The sequence below is a fragment of the Vicia villosa genome, linkage group LG5, assembly GCF_029867415.1.
Source record: "Vicia villosa cultivar HV-30 ecotype Madison, WI linkage group LG5, Vvil1.0, whole genome shotgun sequence".
Taxonomy (NCBI): domain Eukaryota; kingdom Viridiplantae; phylum Streptophyta; class Magnoliopsida; order Fabales; family Fabaceae; genus Vicia; species Vicia villosa.
This window is the reverse complement of record NC_081184.1, coordinates 30149381-30172233: the sequence shown is the minus strand read 5'-3', so window position 1 is coordinate 30172233 and position 22853 is coordinate 30149381. Positions and strand designations below refer to the sequence as shown.

The 22853-nt window shown below is 34.1% G+C and overlaps 1 protein-coding gene across 5 annotated transcripts; it reads right to left on the bottom strand.

The window, feature by feature from the left end:
- Nucleotides 1–4504: 4504 nt before the first annotated feature.
- Nucleotides 4505–15780, bottom strand: LOC131601526 (WAT1-related protein At1g09380-like). Of its 5 annotated transcripts, none has more exons than XM_058873366.1 (10): nt 15287–15780; nt 14993–15074; nt 14713–14896; nt 13807–13999; nt 13539–13601; nt 12098–12214; nt 11694–11928; nt 5601–5759; nt 5350–5501; nt 4505–4931 (listed from the first exon to the last, which is right to left on the bottom strand). In XM_058873366.1, exons 4-10 carry the CDS (start codon nt 13992–13994, stop codon nt 4787–4789), a joined length of 1059 nt encoding a protein of 352 aa, XP_058729349.1. In that variant the 5' UTR covers nt 13995–13999; nt 14713–14896; nt 14993–15074; nt 15287–15780; the 3' UTR covers nt 4505–4786. The 5 variants fall into 5 exon arrangements, with proteins under 5 accessions (XP_058729349.1, XP_058729351.1, XP_058729350.1 ...); XM_058873368.1 differs by having other exon boundaries at nt 14993–15043; XM_058873367.1 differs by having other exon boundaries at nt 15292–15780.
- Nucleotides 15781–22853: the final 7073 nt, after the last annotated feature.

The following is a 22853-nucleotide window of genomic DNA, read 5'->3' as shown; positions in this document are numbered from 1 at the left end:
ATCTACAATTGAATTTGTCTCAATCATAAAAGTTGTAATGTCCGCCATGCCCCGTACCCATGGTTTTGTAGGGCGGGGGTAAGGTTTTAGAAACCGTGTGTTCATTTATAAAATCAGTTTTAACTTATTTCTGCTTATAAAAATAATTGTATCAACGATTGACTTTTTTCTATTTATAAAAATATTTGTAACTTATTCCCGTTTAAAAAAATAATTGTATCAATGGTAGACTTTTCCCATTTATAAAAATAATTGTAATTTATTTCCGTTTATAAAAATAATTGTATCAACAATTGACTTTTTCCGTAATTATAAAAATATTTGTAACTTATTCCCGTTTATAAAAGTAATTGTATCAACAGTTGACTATTTCCTGTTTATAACAATATTTATAACTTTTTCCCGTTTATAAAAATAATTTTATCAACAGTTGACTCTTTCCTATTTATAAAAATATTGATAATTTATTACCGTTTATAAAAATAATTGTATCAACAGTTGACTAATTGTACCATAAAAAAAACTTCAATAAAAAAACTTCTTATTACAATATTATCAAACATGAATAAAAATCTATCAATCCTTAGGTTACTAAAAGTTAAAAATGAATTTATCTTTGAAACACCTGCATAAACATCACACTTTGATTCTCTTTATTGAAAGTGTGTTTTGTCTCAGCAAATGCACGTGAGTTTCTACAATATAAAAATTGATGTCACGGCTTCCAAATGTTGTTGTTATTATGCTTGTGTTGGTATAAAGTTTAATAAAACATTATATTTTGCATATATGCGATTAATTGCTTTGAAAGGGTTAATTGAGATGTTCCCAATTTGAAAATAGAGAAAATGGGTCATGCACTGACAGTGTAAAATATTTTTACACTGTCAACCAATCACTACCCTGTATCCAATTAAAACATTTTTTTATTTTAAAAAAACTTTAATGACATGGCACATTCATGACTTCCTATTAGATGACAAAGTAAAACTATTTTACACTGTCAGTGCACTACCTTTTAACTCTTGAAAATATCAATAGAATACCATGGATCGACAACATGATTTTGTCAATTCTGCTTGACATTGTTTCCTGTACAATAAAAATAATCACATAACAGTAATCATCATATAACAAAGACACAATTTATTGAAATTGAATATATAAAAATTAGTATAGAAACACAAAATAATTAAATCTAAATGAAAAAATCAAATATCAAAAATTGATTGACAAACTAAACATTATCAACAGATAAACAAAAAATCAGAACTTTCAGAACTGGAATTTCTTTTCATGATTCCTAAGTACCGTTTAAAAAACGGTTAACACAAAATTGGATATTGATATCAACTATTCAGAAAAGTCAGACAAAATCTAACCTGTTTTGAACCGAATATAGAATTGTAAGACCATTGCAGATCTTAACCGAAAAGGAATGGAAAAAATTGAAAAGAATCTAAATTTATATGTATGTAAAACAAATATTTGGTTTTCTTTGTATCAGGATACACTATATGAAGGAACCATGTGATGTAAATTCAGCTTGATGTTATATAAATATTGATTTATAAATCATTACATTTGTGTTGTGGTTTGGATGGTAAAACTGCACTATTTTCCTTTCGAGATTGGGTTCAAACCCTACCACCATCTTTGCATTGACGAAGTTGGTTAATAGAAATTTTTATAATTATAAAACAAAAATTATTTTATCGTATTTATACGGTAAACAATATCTAAATATTAATATTTGATGTCATATTTAGTGTCAAGGTAGCATTGTTATTATTAACTATTCTGACCGAGTTATTGTTTTTATTAACAATAGTGGAAAAGGGTTTGACATATTCTAGGACCAAAATATTCGGGGGCAAAATTAAGGGTGACAAATAGACATGTCCGTCCCGTTTAGAACCATTCTGCAAAAACCTAACAATAGTGGAAAAGGGTTTGACATATTCTAGGACCAAAATATTCGGGGGACAAAATTAAGGGTGACAAATAGACATGTCCATCCCGTTTAGAACAATTCTGCAAAAATCTACAAAAAATAGGATAGAATGAAGACTGACATACTTGAGAATGAATCTAAAACCTTATCCCGCCCGTACTAAAAGTGAAAGCGGACCACGGCTGCGGACACTCCACCTTTTAAGCCTGGAAATACAACAATTCATATAATTGTCTGTGTCCACAAAAGCCCGTAAAAAATTAAGACGGAGCGAGACGGGTACATTAGAGAGTACAGGTCTAAACTCTTGGTCCGTCCAGCACTAAAATGTACATGCCTAACAGAGCGGATCCACTTCGCCACCCTCTAGTCAAAATAATTAATAGTTCAAAAAGAAATTCATTATTCATTAGAGTTTAAGAAAAACGAAGAATGAGATACAATCAATTCCCCAGTTATTTTCAATCTACCTCTCAGATAATTAATATGGAAATTCTCATTGCACTCATATACTTCCTCACAGACCCGCGGTAAAAATCCCAAAATATCCCTATAAATTGAATATGCACATCCGAAGTCACATTTTATTTAAAAAAAATGTGTCTTCGGATATGCATATCCGAAATAATTTGGGGTATTTGATAAAATGCAAACATCCACCCCTACTATTTGCATTCTCTTCAAAAACCAAATTTTCACTTCAAACCCATTTTTACCAAATTCTATTCAAGCATTCCTACTCTACAAGTTTCATTTAAGCATTCCTAAAAGCTTAAAGCTCATTTCAAGTTCTATTCAAAGCTCCAAAATTTTGTAAGTTTCCTCTACTTTCTACCTCTAGCTCAAAGTTGTTATTATGGTTGTTAGAATTTAGGATAATGTGTAGGTTGATGTTATTATAGTACAATATTAGTGTTTGAATGTAAAAAATTGGGTTTTGGAAGTGCATATCTGAGATCCCCTCTAACCAGTTTCGGATATGCACTTCTGAAATGTTCTCTGAATTTTTTTTTTATTTTTAAATATGTTTCACTCTCTTACTAAGGGCATTTTTTCAGAAAAATGGCGGGCAACCAGGCATCAACCGATCGACTTAGACATGGGAGGCCAACCCAGAAAGCCTCAACTCGGCGCGACAGAGACGCAAACAAGGAGTGACTTGGAGAAGGGGTTGAGTCCAAGTCCAAATTGGCGAGGCGCCTACAGGATCCTCATCTGAACCGAAGAGTCGGCTGTCTCGGGCGTCTTCCTCTCGTGAAGTTAGTGGGAAGGTGGAGGAGGAGGTACTGAGGTTCACCCTGAGCATGACGAGGATGCTTAGGACGCACAGGAGGGCGGCTACCCGGGAGGGCTGGGGGCATCTGTCGAGAGGTGGCACAAGGAGACGCCGTCTTTCCACTTTCCTGTTAAGGAGTTGACGGTTGCCCTCTATGATGTAGCCTGTTTGCTCCACCTGCCTATCAAAGGGAGTTATTGGACCATTCTGAGATACAGAGGGTTGGGGCCATCGAATAGATGGTGGATCATCTGAGTATGGACCCATATATGGCCGATTATGAGTGCAAAATAACGAATGGGGTGCATATCCAGTTCTTCAACCAGAAAGAGCTTTATGAGAACCACTTAGTGGCGGCAACTGAGGTCAAGGAGGAGGATAATGCGGTGTTGGTTCATGTTCTTAGTAGTAGTAGTTTTTTCTACGTGTACGGTTAAATGTTGTGCTTGTTGTTTGTTCTTCAATTGCAGTATGAGCACTGATCCTTAATTGGTTATCTTATTAAAACGACCCTTAATTGGTTATCTTATTAGAACGGTACATGGCTACATACTATAGGTTTAAATTTAATAACTAGCAGTAGTAAAATAAATATGAAGTAGCATATTTTCTGATTGAATTTTCAAGCAATCATATACTATTTGAATGGTGTATTTTTAAGGATAAAGCTTATATGAAGAATTGTTGATTTTTTTAACAACAATTTGAATGGTGTTTTCGATGAGGTTTTTGGTGATGTTGTTGAGTTTTTGATGGAGTCAGTTTAAAAAATATTCACTTTTAACTTTCTACAACAAAAGTGAATAGATTGGTGGTTAAGAATGAAAATGAAGAAAATACGGTAAGAAAATTTTTTATGTAGGTGGCATATGATAAGATAAGATACAACAACTTGATCCAATGACTCTTACGGCATCTCCAATAGTGCAATCTACATTTAAGTATTTTCTTACGGCATCTTCAATAGTGTAATCTACATTTAAGTATTTTATGGGACCCACAAATTTACCTCATAGCTTGATTTGATTGGGTACTATAATATTTTAGTTGTTGCATTGCAATGCAACTCTATTATGATATGACAATTTTTTTAAATATTTAAGTATTAAATTAATAGTACATGTGAAAAACTCAATAGAAGAAACTACTATTAGAGATGGTCTTACTCGTGATCCACTGTAAACCACTTAACTAATAGTTCACTTTAGACGTCACCATAATATTTAAATATTTTTCTACTTATATTTACTAAAAATACGGATTACTAATACTGGTAATCAGACAATCATAACTCATAAGGTACAGTATGTTCAAGCAAGTTTGTACTTAGGTACGGAGATATTTAACCTTCCAATAGTTTATTTTGAATTATTCTAAAGTTTATTGAATGATCCTTCAAATAGGTTAAAGTATTCTAAAAGTGACCATCTAAAATAATTTGAACAAGAAAATGACCTACTAGAAAGACTAATAAGATAGTATAGATGTCAAAACGCATCCCTTCCATGGGTAAGGTTGAAACTTGTATATAACATCAAAAAGAGTAATAATATCTATCAGATATCAATTTCAAGTACACTTTCATCCGGTGAATAACTTGGTCCTGCTGCTGCACTTATCTCCTGAGGTAAATGCATCTCATTCTTCTTACCCCACAGAAAAGAATATATCCCCAGTATGATTAAAACCATGCCCAACAACCTGCAAATGCAATGTTTTAAAACAAGAACAAATCAGACCAACCACTTTTACTTTTTCCATTTTAATATTGTTTATATTTATTTGTCATATGGCTCAATCATAATTGAACAATGTTCAAAAGTATAGCCTATTAAATTACTAATATTGGATTCACCCTCAACACATATTTAGCACTCTGATTTCTTCCATATGAACTAAAACAACAATTAGATGTTATTTTATTTACTTTTTGCACTCAAATTACTATGTATACTTACAAACAAATAAAAAATTATTATTTCATGATGGCGCTAATGTTACCAATTAATTATAGGAAAAAGGAGCAAAGTCAAACATGTCAATACATCATATAGTAAGGATAACAATTTCAAGGACAACTAAAATTAACATTATGTGAGGAAGGAAAAGATATTCGTACTGTCCAACATGCAGTGGTTCACCCAGCAAGATAGCCTCTGATAAGGCAACAAAAACAAGGGCAAGCGGATTGAACATGGATGGGTATGTAGGACCTTTGATAGTAACTGCCCAGGATATTAGACAAAATGTGGCGGCAGTTGCCAATGCTCCCTACATAAATGAACCAGCTAGTTAGAGATCATCCGTCATCAAATAATTTAATTAGGTCATCGTATAACTTTCAATTTGAAGGCGTAAAAATCATCTCACCGAGTAAATTATAGTAATGAGCTGGAGATTCCACTCTAATCTCCAAGCTTCTTTACTATAATTAAAGCAAGCGCCTATAACCGCGGACTGAAGTGCTGCCATAACGCATGACAAAAATGTTCTCCAATATCTCAAAGGAAATACTTCAGCCAACTTAACCTGTTCATATTGACCCAATTTTTTATATTACTAACGAATGTGCACAAAATATAGACTCTATCATATAAATATATTTTTATTGCTATATTTTAACTAAAGACTAGCAATTATGCGGAAAAGAACTCAAATTATCTTATTAATGTGTCTTCGGATATATTCATCAAAAAAAGAGTAGAATCTATAAAGATCTTGGAGAACAATAATCATCCTAGTGTTATTATGTGTGATTTGTGTGTTACTACAGTAATTCTGTTTGCATCAATAAATATCAGATATTCTCCCAATTCTATTTTGTGAAGAACCAGTTTCGATTAACTGGTATCAGACCTCATTTTTTGGAAATATGGTACATCGTGCCTATATTTGGAGTCTTGAGTGTTTGATGGAGAAGAAGATGCATACTAGTAGGCACTATGCATTGAGGAATATTCAAAAAAGATGAAAACATCAGAGAATAAAAAACTGGCAGAGGTGTAGAAGTAACTCAAAGGCTTCGCTCGCCAATGGTCGCACTAGTGGAACCAATGCCGTCAACAGGTTAGTTGGCATACCTTTTGGCAAGCATTTAATTGGCTTTTCAAGCCAGAATATTGGCTTCTCAAAAAATACTTAACTGTCTTTGGCAAACTTGCTAACTGATATTAGATTTTTAGTGATATCAGGGACAAGTAAAAGATTTGAGTGTTAGTGTTGTGTGATCTGCATTGTTTGTCACATGATGTGTGGCACCTGAGTCGGGATACCAGTTCCGACTGCTGATGCAGCTGGTTAAATCCATTGATTGGAGTAGGAGGATAGCTGAACTGAAGTAGCTGGCCACTGATTCCATCCAGGAGCATTAGGTCGTTGCCAAGAGTTAGAATTAGGTTGTGTCAACCGAGACCCATGGGGAGCAGCAGTAGGCCACTGAGGCTGAGGTGAGTAAGACCACTGATTTGACATAGCAGGTGGCATTAGTGATGAGTGCATGTGATAACAAACTCTTGCTTCATGCCCTGTTTGGTAGCGAATTTGACACTGAACTCTGCCACAACCACCAAACCTGCCTCCTCTGCCACAATTGGAGCCTCTACCACATCTGAATGCTCTATTTTCATTGAACTGCGGTCCAGATCCAAAGTCAAATGGTATCAAAGGATTGTCAGCAGTGTGAGATAGAGATGATTGAGGTAGAGCAGAGTTGGAGGCTTGTTTAACATTAATGGATAGAGGTTCAGTGAGTGTTGATTTCTTCGCACAATCCAGCTTGGCCTCATGAGACAAAAGCATGGACTCTGCTTCAATGATAGGGCACAAATCACCACGATACTGGATTATAGACGCTAATGCATTAAATTCATCAGGTAAACCATCGAGAATCGCTTATAGCTGATCACGATGTGTAATAGGATCAATAATGGGTTTAAGAATGTCAACGATTTTCTGGATTTGCGCAAGATACTCAGCAACAGTTTTATCACCTTTGGTGATGGATTTCAACTCCGATTGCAACTGACGCGGTTTTGCATTTGTAAGAGCATCGGAGAGAGTGGTGAGAAGCCATGTGAATAGCAACGAATCTTGCTCCTCCCAGGTCACGAAGGCTGGATTCTCTGTATCGGTGCTGCGATCTGCTTCAGAGAGAAATCGCGGAGGAACCAACAGATTGACAAGCAATTAGTAAGCTTGTGAGTCCGAATAATTCCTCCGATTTGTTGCTTCCAAGAGCGAAAATTATTCTTATCGAGTTTCAGTGTAACATTTTGAGTGAAGGTTTTGAAGATATTTTTCGTGTTGAATGTTGAAGACTGAGGCACTATGCGCTCAGTGTTTGGGGAAGTTTCGGCAAACGCAATTGGAGAGGATCAAGGGCAAGCTCATGATACCATTCACAAGAGTGTTTCTTGGTTATTCATCACTTCACAAGGGCTGCAAGTGGTAGAGTCTACATCTCTAAAGATGTGCTTTTCAAAGAAACCAGATTCCCTTATCCAACCTTTCTCACTCCCTCCACTTCAACTTCTTCATCTCCACCTGTTATCATACCTAGTGTATTTCCTTTCTCACCCACAATATCAGTTTCCAATCAGACTTCACCCACTCCCTCAAATGACTCTTCTCCACAATCCTCTTCCATCCCTGCAACTTCTGCTCCATCAACTCCCTTTAATTCACCACCCTCACACACTAATTCAGTGTCTCAACGTCTATCTCATTCAGACATCTCACACAGTTGCTTCTGTCCAACCACATTCTATCTCAAATTCCAGTTCTTCAGAACCTACAGTATTCTCTCATAATAATCCCTCACCCAATCAACCTGATTCTTCATCATCAGGCAATGTGCATCCTATGAATACAGAAGGAAAGCTGGCATTGTTAAGCCCAGATTACAGCCTACCTTATTATTAACTGAAGTTGAACCAACTCCTCACAGAACTGCCTTAAAGGATCCCAAATGGGTTGAAGCTATGACCTCTGAATTCAAAGTTCTAATAGCCGATCACACTTGGACTCTTACTGAGCTACCACCCAACAGGCAGATTATTGGCTATAATTGGGTATTCAGAATTTAACAGAACTCTGATGGCTCCCTAAGCACATATAAAGCTAGGCTGGTTGCTAAGGGTTTCCATCAAATTCAGGGTTTTGACTTCATTGAAACTTTTTCTCCTATTGTCAAGCCTGTTACAGTGAAAATTGTGCTAACTCTGGCTGTGTCAAAAGGCTAGACTATCTCTCAACTTGATGTCAACAATGCCTTCTTGAATAGCATTCTCCAGAAAGAGGTATATATGCAGCAACCTACTGGCTTTAATGAGTCCAACTCTCAGCTCATGTAAACTAAATAAGGCTATCTATGGCCTCAAACAAGCACCTCAGGCTTGGTTTGATAGGCTTAATGTTGCTCTTAAGGGGCTAGGCTTTGCTCCTAGTAGATGTGATCCTTCTCTTTTCTCTCTTGTCACTCCCACATATACCATACTCATGTTGGTATATGTGGATGACATCATTATCACAGGAAGCTGACCTAGTCACATTCAAAACTTGATCACCAAACTAAACTCTAAAGTTTCACTAAAGCAACTCGGTAATCTAGATTACTTCTTAGGGATTGAGGTATCTCATCAAAGAAATGGTGCCTTGTTTTTATCCCAAACCAAATATATTAGAGATCTCTTATCCAAAGCCAATATGTCTGATGCCAAGGGGCTGCCTACTCCTATGGTGTCCAACCTTAAGCTTTCTAAACATGGAGCTGACTATTTTCTGGATGCTACTTATTACAGGTCCATTGTGGGTGCACTTCAGTATGCCATAATTACTAGACCAGAAATTAGTTATGCAGTGAACAAAGCATGTCAGTTTCGCTCTCAACCCCTTGAAAATCATTGGATTGCTGTAAAAAGAATCCTTGGATACCTCAAGGGCTCTCTCTATCATGGTCTCTTGTTAAGACATGCATCTACCACTATTCCTCTCTCCATCAAGGCCTTCTCAGGGTCTTGCATCTATCTTGGCCCAAATTTGGTGTCTTAGTGGTCCAAAAACCAAACCATTGTTCCCAGGTCCAGCACTGAAGCTGAGTACAGGGCTCTAGCTAACACTTCCTCTGAAGTGCTGTGGATACAGTCTCTCCTCACAGAACTAAGAGTACCATTCACTACACCTGTTCTATTTTGTGATAATTTGAGCATTGTTGCTCTGTCACACAATCCTGTTCTTCATGCTAAGACCAAACACATGAAATTAGATATATTTTTTCTCAGGGAGAAAGTACTGAACAACAGTCAGGTTGTGCAGCACATACCTGCAGTGGATCAGTATGCTGATGTGCTCACAAAACCCTTGTCTGCTCTCAGGTTTTTACAACTCAGAGATAAGCTTCAAGTACAAGACAAGTCCTCCCTTGCACAAGGAGGATCATTTGAGGGGAAGATATTAGAGTAAGCTGTTAGAATAGAGCAACTAAGCTGACTGAGCATGTAACTAACTCTGTAACATAATGTGCTGAGTCAGCACATCCTGAAGTGAACTATATAAGCTTCAATGAACTCCCTCTCCCTCTCCCTCTCCCTCTCCCTCTCCCTCTCCCTCTCCCTCTCCCTCTCCCTCTCCCTCTCTCCCTCTCCCTCTCCCTCTCCCTCTCCCTCTCCCTCTCCCTCTCCCTCTCCCTCTCGCTCTCTCTCTCTCTCCCTCTCGCTCTCTCTCTCTCTCTCTCTCTCTCTCTCTCTCTCTCTCTCTCTCTCTCTCTCTCTCTCTCTCTCTCTCTCTCTCTCTCTCTCTCTCTATATATATATATATATATATATATATATATTAAAAGGGAGTTCAAGAGAAAAACGTCCTTGGTGGATTGCAGAATGGGCAAGGGTGACTTGGGAAGGTTAGTGAAATTGAATACAGTATGGGCCATAGCAAAACTGAGACGGCCTAACGTGAATTGGGAATGTGAGTTCTTCCAAGGGTGACTTGGGAAGGTTTGTGAAATTGAATACAGTATGGGCCATAGCAAAATTGAGGCAATCTAAGCTTAATTAGGAATGTGAGTTAATCCAAGACTTGGGGAATGGGTATTTCCATGAGAAATAGCGAAATTTTCAATTTAATATTATATGGAGAAAAATCCCAGAGTCATATATTAGAAATTTTGGGTTCTAGGTTGTTATAACGGTATAGCATAAAACATGTAGCGCCGAACCCCAACATTGCTATAACGTTATAGCCGATAGCGGGATGACCGGTGTTGTGATGATTAAAAAACAATGTACATAACATAAATTCCAACAACTTAAATAAATACTTAAAAATGGAAATTGCAAGATCACATATCCCATCAAAATCAATTTTAGCTTAAAAATAGAAATTGCAACATCACATATCCCATCAAAATCAACTTCTATAGTGCTTCTACGCTATGCCACTATAGCGGTGCTATAGCGCGCTATTGACAACCTAGCATGGGTTTGAGATAAAAATACAGCATAACGCCGCTGATAAGGTTAGAGAACCAAAATCAAGTTTTTTTGGAGCAAGAGGTCCACAGCTTGACAAAATAATATAAAGTAAATAGCCTAAATGGGTCATGGTACAGCAAAAACATGGTTGGGCTAGTCCAATTTTTGGGTCTTATGAGTCTGACCCATAATAAGCCTACAAAATTGTATTGCAGAAACAGATCATAAACACAAGGCCATTTCTCTTCTGTTTTGCATTTAGAAAACTAAAACTCGAAGCTTTCAACATAGGGAACCAAGTGGATGATTTTACCACCATACCAACTAAATGTTGTCTTATTTTGGAATTGTAAAGGGGCACCTAAGTATGTTTTGGAGGAGACATCCATACTGCTGCCATGATTTGTATCTTAGGTTCTCATATTTTATCCTCTACTTCAATTTATAGGATCCGGGAAGATACATTTTCCTACCGCGTATGTATTTCCCCTTTTCTACAAAGTATTTGTTTCAGAATGAGGACAAGGTGAATCTTTAAGGCCGAGTATTTGTTTCACAATGAGGACAAGATGAATCTTTAAGGCCGAGTATTTATTTCACAATGAGGACAAGGTGAATCTTTAAGGAACTGATTGTTCGATTTTGTAGCAGTTTTTATATTATTAGGAGCAGTATAGTGGTAGTTATGTTTTTTGTTAATTCCAAATGTTTATGTTTAGAATAAAAAGGGGAAGGCAGTGGAGGAGTTATTATCTTGGAATTATTGAGTAATTTTCATACTAAGTAAAAAGGGGAAGACATTGGGGAAGTGCTTTAATTTATCAAACAATACTAAGTAATTTTCATCTACATCAAATTCTTAAACTTATTTTTCCTATGAGATGAATTATCTCATTTATTTAACCATGAGATTTGTAATCACAATCAAAAATAAAAAATGTCTAAGCCAAGAGATGTGTAATATTTTAGTGGTAGAGAAATGAAAGTAAAAACATACTTGCATAATAAACCATGTAGTGTATGAACAACAAGATCCAACCAAAAAGAAAGTTCCGCGAAGCATGTTAATTTGGGGTGCTGCCACAATGATCATCTGAGCATGGTTACTATGATGACCAATATAAAACACCTTCCCTTTATATAGACTAGTAATTATAGCTCCAGCCACGCAAATAAGCGTCCCGAGACCCTTTGCTCTACCACCCCATGTTCCAATTCTAAGACTTTCCATCCTGCAATACTTATTCCCCGTTAATATTAATATATATATATATAGAGAGAGATAGAGATAGAGATAGAGATAGAGATAGAGAGAGAGAGAGAGAGAGAGAGAGAGAGAGAGAGAGGGATCAAGAATGAACAAATAGGAATCAAGTTGTATTTTATTAATTTAAATATTACCTGAATATGATGGAGGCCAGGAATGTAGAAATAGGTATCAAGTTAAGAAAATTGACAGCATAAGTGGCCGATGTGTCACGAACACCATAATAAAATAATGCTAGAGACAATGTCATCCTGTCATATTGATACCATCACTAGTTAGAAAAAGAAAAATTTAATTCACTTTAGGTAAATAAAGAAATTTCAGCACAACAGCAGCAGCAGTGTTGTCCATGGCTGAGCCAAAATCCCGCAATACTGGCCACTTTGTGGCGCCGGTATAGCGGATTATGGCAGAAAACCAACAATATCGGCCGATATTATATATATATATATATATATATATATATGTGTGTGTGTGTGTGTGTGTGTGTGTGTGTGTGTGTGTTGTTAATCTCGGCGCCGAACCCCTACAATGTTATAACAGTATAGCGGATAGCAGGGTGACTACTATTGTGAAGATTAAAAAACAGTGTACATAATAAACATAAATTCTACTGGAAAGTACAGTAGTTCTCATTATTGAGTGTAACAGAATGTTCAAGTTGGTTACCAATGATTGCATCATTTTGCATTTATACTTATGCAAAGTGATGACCTTCTATGGCAGGTAACAGCTAGTGTACTGACTATTAGAGTATAACCACAAGTATAGTATAAGATGTAGCTAAATGTAATAATAGTGAGCTGGCAGTATAAGAAGTAGCTAAATGTAATAACAGTGAGCTGGCAGTGACAGGTGTCACTGCCCCTGTGCTATATATACTCAGATCTGTAACTAACACCGCTTTAGAGTTTGTTATGAATTTGTTATTGAAACGGTTACTTTTTGAGAAGTGGGGTAATTGCAACTGTTCCTCTTTGATAATACCTATCTCTCCAAATTTCTATTTAAGAAAAATAAATAAATTAAAGTTTTTAATATGACCCGACCCGCATCCAATTCCCCTTTAAGAAATAGATTTTTTTTAAAACCTAAAATAATGGGGAGGCTGCATCTCAGCAAGCGAACGATTTTGCTCACCGAACTCGTACGAGTTCACCGTTTTCCTTCCATATGATCCCACTTTAGCGGCTTCTATGGCTGCGATCGTCAACAGTGCTTTGCAGGCCAATGGTGTAGCAGTGCTATAACGCGCTATTGACAACCTAGTATCCGGCATAGCGGCCATGGCGCTGCTATTCGATAACACTGAACAGCAGTAAGTAATTTTTCAAAATAATTAAGACCTACTTAGTGGTTAATCTCTTTAAATATATGGTTTTTCATACACACCAGCCAGAGATCGAATTATGGTTTTTCATACACACCAGCCAGAGATCGAATTATAGTTTTTCAAATTATATATCATTATTGCTTCTTTTCCAAATAAACCTTTAATTAATACCCTTAAATGTCATGGAATAAGATAAGAAAACAGAACAAAACAAAAATAAGCAGAAACACTATTATGCTTACCCTGCTAATGCATTAGCAAAAACCCAGAAACAAACTCTCCAATTGAACTTCTTTGCTTGTCCTCTACAACCATAAGTAACCAACAAATATCCATGTTAACAATTGGTGTATGTCAACTGTAATAAATGCAAGGTGGTGCCTAGAGCTATTTACACTGTTAATTATAAGGTGAAGAATGCTGATATATACAGAAAAAGACCGAAAATATAAACAATGGTTAATTAATGTAACAATTTTCAAATAAAATATAGAATTGAAAACAACTTACCTTTCAAAATAGATTGCGAACGGGGCAACACAAATTGCCCCAACAATGTGCCGATACATAATCAAGGAAAAAATATATGCTCCTTGAATCAAGATCACCCTTGATAGAATTTGCATCCCAGTTGCAAAAAGCTGAACTAACAGCATTCCAAGAAGAGCCTGGGAATGTATAAACCACTTCTTCATCATTTTGCCTAAGGAAAAGAATATATATGTGTAAGAAAACAGTGAAAAACATTATGTATAAGAAATCAAACGAATAAAGACCATAAGATACCTGCTACGACTGATCAAAATATCAAATGTGAAGAAGTGATGGCTTGGAATGTTGTGGATAGGATCTTGATCTTGATAATAGAACTTATATTGAAGGAAAGGAAGAAATGAATGGCAAAGAGTTGGTCGTGAAAATTGGTTTAAGTGGCTATCGCAAGAATTAGAAATAAAAACTGATCAAAATATTTAGAATGAAGGTATGATGATGGTTGTTTAGTGGAGACTTCTTTAACTTGATGACAGAATTTAAATTGAAGAGAAAAGTAGCAAAGAGTTGATTGGCTGTTTTGTGGAGAATTCTCTAGCTTGATGACAGAATTTAAATTGAAGAGACGAGTGGGAAAGAGTTGATTGGCTGTTTTGTGGGGAGAGTTCTTTAACTTAATGACAGAATTTAAATGAAAGATATGAGTAGCAAAGAGTTGATTGTAAAATAAAAAATTATCAAGAAATGGGTTTAGGAAGGTTTATCCACTTGTATATAAACTAGTGTCAGTTATTTATACTCAAAGAAGATAGATAAAAAACAATTACATTACAAATACTTATACAACTAAGAAGGCTTGGTAAAGACACAAAAATAATAATAATAATAATAATAATAATAATAATAATAATTACAAATACTTACACAAGTAAGAAGGCTGAGTGGGTCGTGTTAACACGCTGATCAAATGTCTTCAGCATGGTTTCTTTAGATTGGGGGATTCCACTGCTCGTGTTGATCTCTGAGAAGATATGTCAAGGAAGGCCACATGTAAAACAAATAGCATCTGGTGAAATGTGCTTTCCATCTCAAAAATCGGTGCATAAACCTAGCAGTTCAAAGGTTAAGTACAAAATATGATGATCCAAGGTGGGAAACAAACAATAACCTCATCAACTTATAGTTTGAGAATTTAGTTGCATACCCGAAGCACAAAATCCAAAGGGTCTCCACAAAATCACTCATAGAAGACTTCCTGGATGAAATTTTTTGGGGTCAAGCAAAGCCTATAAGAATCAGATAACCATCATACAGACACTCAATTTGATTCAATAACTAAATATACACCAATCTATTCTAAGAAAATTCTTTCAACAAACAACACAAGTTAGAAATTCCCCTAATTTTTTCCTATTGTAAAAAAATCCCCTAACTAAGTGTGGCAGATCACTACATATACAAACCCTAAACTATATCAGTGAACTGAACTGGTATATACCTTACATAATCAAGTGATAGGTTCAAGATCTTGATCATCGGAATCATCTGCAAATGCAGCATTCTCAATTCGAATATCCTTGAGCTTGTTGATAAAATCCCCAATTGCATTAGCGTCCATGTGAAGAGAATAAAAAGTGAGGGTGTGTTGGTGTTTGCACGCAAAGTTCATGCGATAGTTATATCTTGCACAATCAAGTGATAGATTCAAGCTCTTCATCCTCAGAATCAACTGCAAATTCATCATTATCCACTCGATTAGCCTTGAGCTTGTTGATTTTCTCCAATTGCACAAGCGTACATGTGTAGAGAGTAGAAAAAGACGGTGAGAGAGGAGAATAGGGTTTGGGATATCGGTGATTCGAAGCTACTGTTATCGGAACGGTGGTTGAAGATGGTGATAGAGGGGATTAGGGTTTTTGAGATCGATGATTCGAAACTACTGTTATCGGAAAAGGTGGCTAGAGAGAGAGAGAGAGAGGATTAGATTTTATGATAAGAGATATAAACCATTGATTTAAAAAATTTCAATATAAAAAACTATTAAGCAATTTTTACTATTAATTTTTAATTGATTAAGTGGTTATTAACTTGTTTAAGGTTGTTAAGAGTTAGTTACAAATAACTCTTATTATTATCAAGTAATAGTTTTAAAATGATAAGCAAATATTTCTTAAATAACAAATATTTCTTATATTATTATCAAGTAATAGTTTTAAAATTTTAAATATAATTAATTAATAAACTTTTAGAATTTATCATAAATAACATATATTTCTGATAAAAAAATAGTGTTAAATTGGAGATAATAACTTTATAGTTTATTATAAATAAGGAATTTAGATTTGGTGCATTTAAGGTTGTTAACTTGTTTAAGATTGTTAAGAGTTAGTTAAAATAACTCCTAACAGCCTAACTAACTAATAACTAATTAAATGATAAGCAACTAACTTTTTTATTATCAAATAATAATTTTAAAATTTTAAATAAAATTATTACATTTTAGAATTTATCTTAAATAACAAATATTTCTTATTAAAAAAAATAGTGCTAAATTGGAGATAGTAACTTTATAGTACATTGTAAATAAGAAATTAAGATTTGGTGCATTTATAAGATCGTCTAATTTTATCTATAAACCATATATTGTCAAATCCACAATTGAAATGGTTTTTCATCAACAAAAAAAAAACAATTAGTGTAATCTTAAATTAATAGTTGAGATTGTTTAAGTGAACAAACCTAATAATCCATTATAAGTAATTAATCTCAAATCCATTATTACTTTTATCTCTTAAGTAAAGCGATTTATTTAACACTTTCTAATTATTATATTCTAAGTAATTAATTTAATAAATATTGATAATTGGAAAGTTTGAAATATCACATTTAATGAGACCAATTATAACTTATACACGTTTTAAAATCTACAATACAACCAACTTTTTTTAAAACTGCCTTGAAACTCATCAAATTTTTTATAATTTTTTTCACTCTTCAATCTCCTCTTTCAAACCGTCTATAATGTTTTTCAAGTCTCAATGTTTTTCTGATGCATTCCAATGCACTTTACACATTTTTTATCATACTTGATCAGACGGATCGTTAAGGCCTGCTCGGAATTAGATCTTTGAGAAGTGAAGGGGGTGTACCTGCAAGGTACTCCGATGCCAAAGTAAGAAAACGAGCAAGGGAGTGCAAGTACGAGCTAAAGGTTAGAAGAGAATGAATACCTGACCCTCTAGTGAAATAGGGTATTTATAGCCCCCAGCGTTGGGTCATGATCTCGCTACTAGACTAGATTCTCAGGCCCAACTAGGAGACTGTCAGGTTTCCTAGGCGGAAATATCGAAGATGCGTGAGTGCTCTCCGTTTGGTCAACCACTCCGAAGTTTAAGGGAGACACGGTCTTTTAGGGACCACGTGGACTCCACATTATTCGGGGGGTGGATGTGAAGGAACCCTACGAGGAGAAGGGTCCTCGACAGAGGAGGTGCTCGCAGGGAGCGCGCTTTGGCATGCTCGGGTTCAAGTGAGGAGGAAGGTCCTCGTCAGGTGGGGTGCTCGTGGGGAGCACTCATGCCGAGCGCCAGGTAGCTTACTCTAGTGTCGTTGGGTCCTCGATTAGCGGGGCACTGTTTGCTCCTCATGGGCTCAAGGATGGTTTGGACCTCCAAGGTTAAGTGGGACAAAAGTAGATTGGGCCGAATCTTGACCCAGTCTAGAACAATTTTCATTCCCCATCCTTCACCTTCTTCAAACCTTCACTAACATCCTCCAACATCACACTTCAAACAAAAACTCTACATCAACCTTGCATTAATGCTTCATTCATCAATATCGCAACATCACACCAAAACGAAATATTATAATAATCAAAACTTATACATCTCATCCTCCATAACATTCCATTCACCTAAAACTTCAACAAAACTGCAATATTTTTGGTATAATAATCGATCAAAGAAGTGAATATAAGATGAAAGAGGGGGAGCGACCAAAGTGAAGAGAGGAGTGGTGTTTGACGATGATGGACGCCGATCTGGTAACAGTGGAGTCGTCGTTACTCTGGAAAGGAAGGTCATTTTCCAAAGATGTTGGATTTGGTATCATCGGTGATTATCGAAGGCCCTAACAGTACAAAATTCAAAAACAAGTTTCTCTATTTTAAAATCTCTTTTACTTTCTATGATTTTGTTTTTGCAATTATTCTTTTACTTTGAAGATTGTTTATGTTCTAACTTTTATTAGTTTTAGATGAATTTAGTGGTTTTTGATAATTTTTGTGGTTTAGGTTTTTGAAATTGCGAGTGATAACAAGAAAACAAGCAAAAGGGAAAGGCGAATTTGTTGCTCTGGAAAAGGGAAAGGTGAAATTGTTTCCTGAGAAAGTTGTTAGATAACAGAGAGGTGATATTTGGATCTACCTAGATTTTTAGACTTTTGTGTATGTAGTTTTTATTTTCATGCTATTTCCTATTTATTGTTTTGATATGTAAACAATTTGTAGTCCTTCAGTGAGTATTCCACAAGAGTTATCTGTATTATATGATTTCATTATGAGTTCATGAGTTGCCAATATCAGAGAGATATTCATGAGCGACTAGTTTCTCCCTTGATCTGTGGGTTTGTTACTTTTACTCCTTGATTATTATTTGTTGAAATTTGTTTGTTGCATTTTTCATGTCAGTTAATGGTGCTCTTGCTTAACTAATATTACCAGTTTGCAACTGAAAATTGATACTGCAGCGAGTAAAATACTGCATGATGTAAGTAGAAATCTTGATTTGGTTACTTAAATGAATTGTTTTAGTTTTGTAGATGTACTCTTGGATATTTTGCTTATGACGATAGTATGGTAATTGGTAATTTGTTTGATTAGGTTTGTTTATTGCTGTGAATTTATCTTTTAAATATCATTTTGATGATGTTTGTTTTGTTTTGTTTTAAATGCATCATGAGTACTCATAGTAATTGTAGGGAAGTGATAAGAAGAATGTTATCTATTATTTTCAAGTGCTCTTGACTTTTCAGTAAAGGATAAGATCAATTTTGGTTTTAGCTGCAGTGATTTTATTTCTTGAGTGAAAAATATGTTAAGCTTTCATGGATTTAAACTATATGTTCAGGAGCATGCGAATGATTGTCAGAGTACGGGAACAGAGGCTTCAACTTCAAACAGGATCCAACGCAAACAGAATTTTCAACTTCACCGACAAGGTTGTAACATACTCTTCGCCGCTAAAAATCCAGGTAAATCCTCATACGTTACTCCATATTCATTGTTTTCAATTGTTTCGTTATTGTAACTTTATGAATTTGTGTTGCTTTAGGTTTTCAGGTACCTTCATCATTAATGATCCATCGAACTCTCAACGATTCCCGAACATAAATCCATTGATTTTTGTCACCGGTAAGAGTTGCAGCGTATCTCATTAACACTCTGTTGATGTTGATTTTTCGTTGCTTTGATTTTTGTTTAAGCATAGAATTTGAAAGTTGTGCTTTATTTTTGTTGATGTAGATCTGGAAGTTATTATGAAAAGGTTGGGCATAACTGAAGGTTTATTCTTATTGATAATGACTTCAATTCGTTTTGAAGTCCTTACAAATAATTTGTTTGGTTTGTAAATTGAATTCAAGTTAGTTCTACCCCTTTTTATTGTTGGTTGTTAGCATAAGCTATATATTATTATTGCTTCACACTGAACCAGAACTAATAGGCTGCATATTATTATTTCCATAATGTGTAAAAGTGGACTATTGCCTTTATCCCATCTTATTATTATATATTAAATTAAGACTTTACATTATTGAACTGTTTTATGTAAAATATTTCAAGTACAAAGTTGAAATGTATTATTAGGCATTAAAAAAATTTATTTATTTAATTTCACTATTTATTTTCAATTTAATGTAATATACGAATAAGTTATGTTTATTTAATATAGTAATTTCGATCCATTATTTATATTGTTTGTTTTTTAATTTTGATTTATATAATTATATTAATTAATTATATATAAATCATTAAATATTTTTATCTTTAAATAAATTACTTAGGCTCTGTTTGGTAAAAATAGCGGTTGATTGATAAGCTAGCTGATGGCTGATAGCTTATGGCTGATAGCTGATGACTGATGACTGATAGCTGATAAGCTAATTAAAGTGTTTGGGAAATTTAGCGGTTTACTAGATGATTAATGTAAAATGACATAAAAGGACATTTTTAAGATTTTTAATACAATCTATATTTAAGTTATTTTAAAATTTAGTAATTTAAGTTTATTAAATTTTTTATATACTATTATTATATTAATTTTCATATTCTAAATATTTTTAACAATAATGTGTTTCAATTTTATAATAAAAAATTATTGTTTCATATCGAGGTGTACGCATACAATAGTAAACTTACGAGACTTGAAAAACGATTCCATGCGAAATTGCAAACATATACTAATATAAAAAATATTAATTTATAATAAAATGTATATCAAATTAATATTTAAGATAGATAAAATTAAACATAATAAGAAAATATATTAAACACACATATGTAAATGTTGCAATACATATAATAAAAATTAAGATAATCTCAAATAGTTATATTAATCTAAAATAATAATCAAAATAAGTCTATCGCCTATTATTCCAAATTAAACAGCAATAATAATCAAAATAAGTCTATCGCCTATTATTCCAAATTAAAGCAGCAATATTATTACGAATTTCCTTCGTCTTGGTTGATCTCCTGCTTCTCCTTCTGGTATGTCCCCACATTGAGGACCAACGACATTATCTGAAAGATCATCATGAGGTACATTATCTGGATGTTGGTCAAGGACGGTAAACATTGGATCATCATGTGAGTTGATGCGAATATAGTTATGCAATGCAAATGCTGCTATTATAACATCAATTTGAGTCTTAACACTAAATTGCGGCATTTTATTAAGTATCTTCCATCTTTTCTTTAAAACTCCAAATGACCTTTCTATACAACTTCTAAGAGATGAATGTACACGGTTAAAAGCTTATTGTGCATTAGTTGGAGATTCATTTTCAAATTGCGATAGATGATACCTTATCTTAGGATAAGGCACCAAATATCCTTCTTTATCAGGATATCCTTTGTCAACCAAATAATATCTACCTGTAAAAAAAGAGTAAAGATGTAATTTTTTATAAAACAAACACCCCCTAAAAGGAAAAGAAAATAAATTTATAGTAATACATATAATAATACCTTTTGGTGGCTTTGGAAAGTTTAATGTCGTTGTGTTGATTGCATGAAGAAAAACATGTGTGTCATGTGTTGATCCCTCCCATCCAACTGATATAAATGTGAAACACATATCAAAATCACAACTAGCCATGACATTGAAGGTGGGGATTCCTTTTCTACCCCTATATCGCATTTGCTCTACCTCAGGAATACATGCAGCTATATGAGTACCGTCAATGCATTGAATACAATCCTGTTAAAAAATAAGATAAAGGTGTGTCCATCATGATAAGAAATAAGCTATCACACACACACACACACACACACACCTTAAAATAAGGCATGTATCGCTCGTCATTAGCAATATGAGGTGGTACATACTGAAAAGTTGAATCCTTTGGTCTTATGATATCACGTGCTAGGCCTTGGTACCCCCTACTTCTACCGCTAATTGCTTCTAAAACCTCGTGAAATGCTCTACTAATGGTCTCTCCAGAATGCTAAAATCGCTTTCTAACATCCCTATTAGAAGCACCCGTAGCAAGTGTATACACAAATATGCCCACTTTCTCTACAACCGTCATTCTTCTACTTGGTTGTAATCCATATTTAGATTGCAAGTCTTCACACAATTGTGTAAATAAAGCTGGATCCATTCTAAAGGCATTCATACATCGAACAGGGTGTCCATTCAATATCTCATTCATCCAATCTTATCCTCTTTTCTTAAATATTTAACCATATAGAATCACATCATGCTGCTAAAGATATAATTTATATTGCATAAAAAAACAATAAATGATTAGGAAGAGTTGCTATTCATGAATTATATTGAAACACACCTCTATCATATGGTGATATAACAGTAATAGTTAAAAAATAATAAAATAAAAAATTTGCAAGAGATTGATCACCTGCTCCACTTTGCGAAATCTAGCTTCAATTCACACGGGTAACCTAGCTTCAATTCACACGGTATAAAATTAGGTTTATTTAAATTATTAATGAAATTGGGTTGGGCCTAATATAATACATAATTATTTTATATTTTATATTAAAATAAATGATAAAGGATAAAAGTGGAATTCAATTAAAATAATAGGGATAAAATTGGAAGAAAAAATGATAAGTTATAAGCTATAAGCTAAAACGCTATTTGAAATAGCGTCTGGAAAATAACATATAAATCAGTAAAATGAGCTATACGCTCGTTATAAAAAGACCGTTACCAAACGCGTCTTTTATTATCATATGAGCTTATAAGCTATAAGCTATAAGCTCAAAATTTGACTTACCAAACAGAGCCATAATGTATATATAGTTGGAATTAATAACCTATTATTTCTCTACATTCTCCGAAAAAGATTATAGTTATTATTCACTGACATAATAAATAGTAGATTCTTTATCAATTTAAAATGGAATATGGGAAGTAATAATTGATTATATCAATTCAAATATATCAAGTATGTTAATTGACTGATTTTTTTATCCACTATTGGTTTTGTTCTCTTTTTGTTATCCAATGATATCCAGTAATAACCAAAATTGACCTATACCTTTATAATTAAATGGCAATAACAAATTAAATCAAAATTTTAATTTATAAAAAAAAAATGTTAATCTTATTTTTATACAATGTTATTAGTAATACAAAAATATATTACAAATATTTGTTTTTTATAGAAAAAACATGGGACGATAAAAAATTGACAAGATAGTTTTGTTACTATAAAAATTAATTCATTAAATTAGTTATAATTTTTTAATAAAATATTTATCTAAGCCAATGTGATAAACTTATGAAACAATTATATCTAATATTATGGCATAATACAAG

Excerpts from the sequence above, each read along its gene's own strand:
- LOC131601526 (XM_058873366.1), bottom strand. The coding sequence starts at position 13,994 with ATGATGAAGAAGTGGTTTATACATTCCCAGGCTCTTCTTGGAATGCTG. Across the intron at positions 13,602-13,806 it reads TTCGCAATCTATTTTGAAAG|AGGACAAGCAAAGAAGTTCA; the intron begins GTAAGTTGTTTT and ends TTATGGTTGTAG. Across the intron at positions 5,502-5,600 it reads TCATTACTATAATTTACTCG|GGAGCATTGGCAACTGCCGC; the intron begins GTGAGATGATTT and ends TCATTTATGTAG.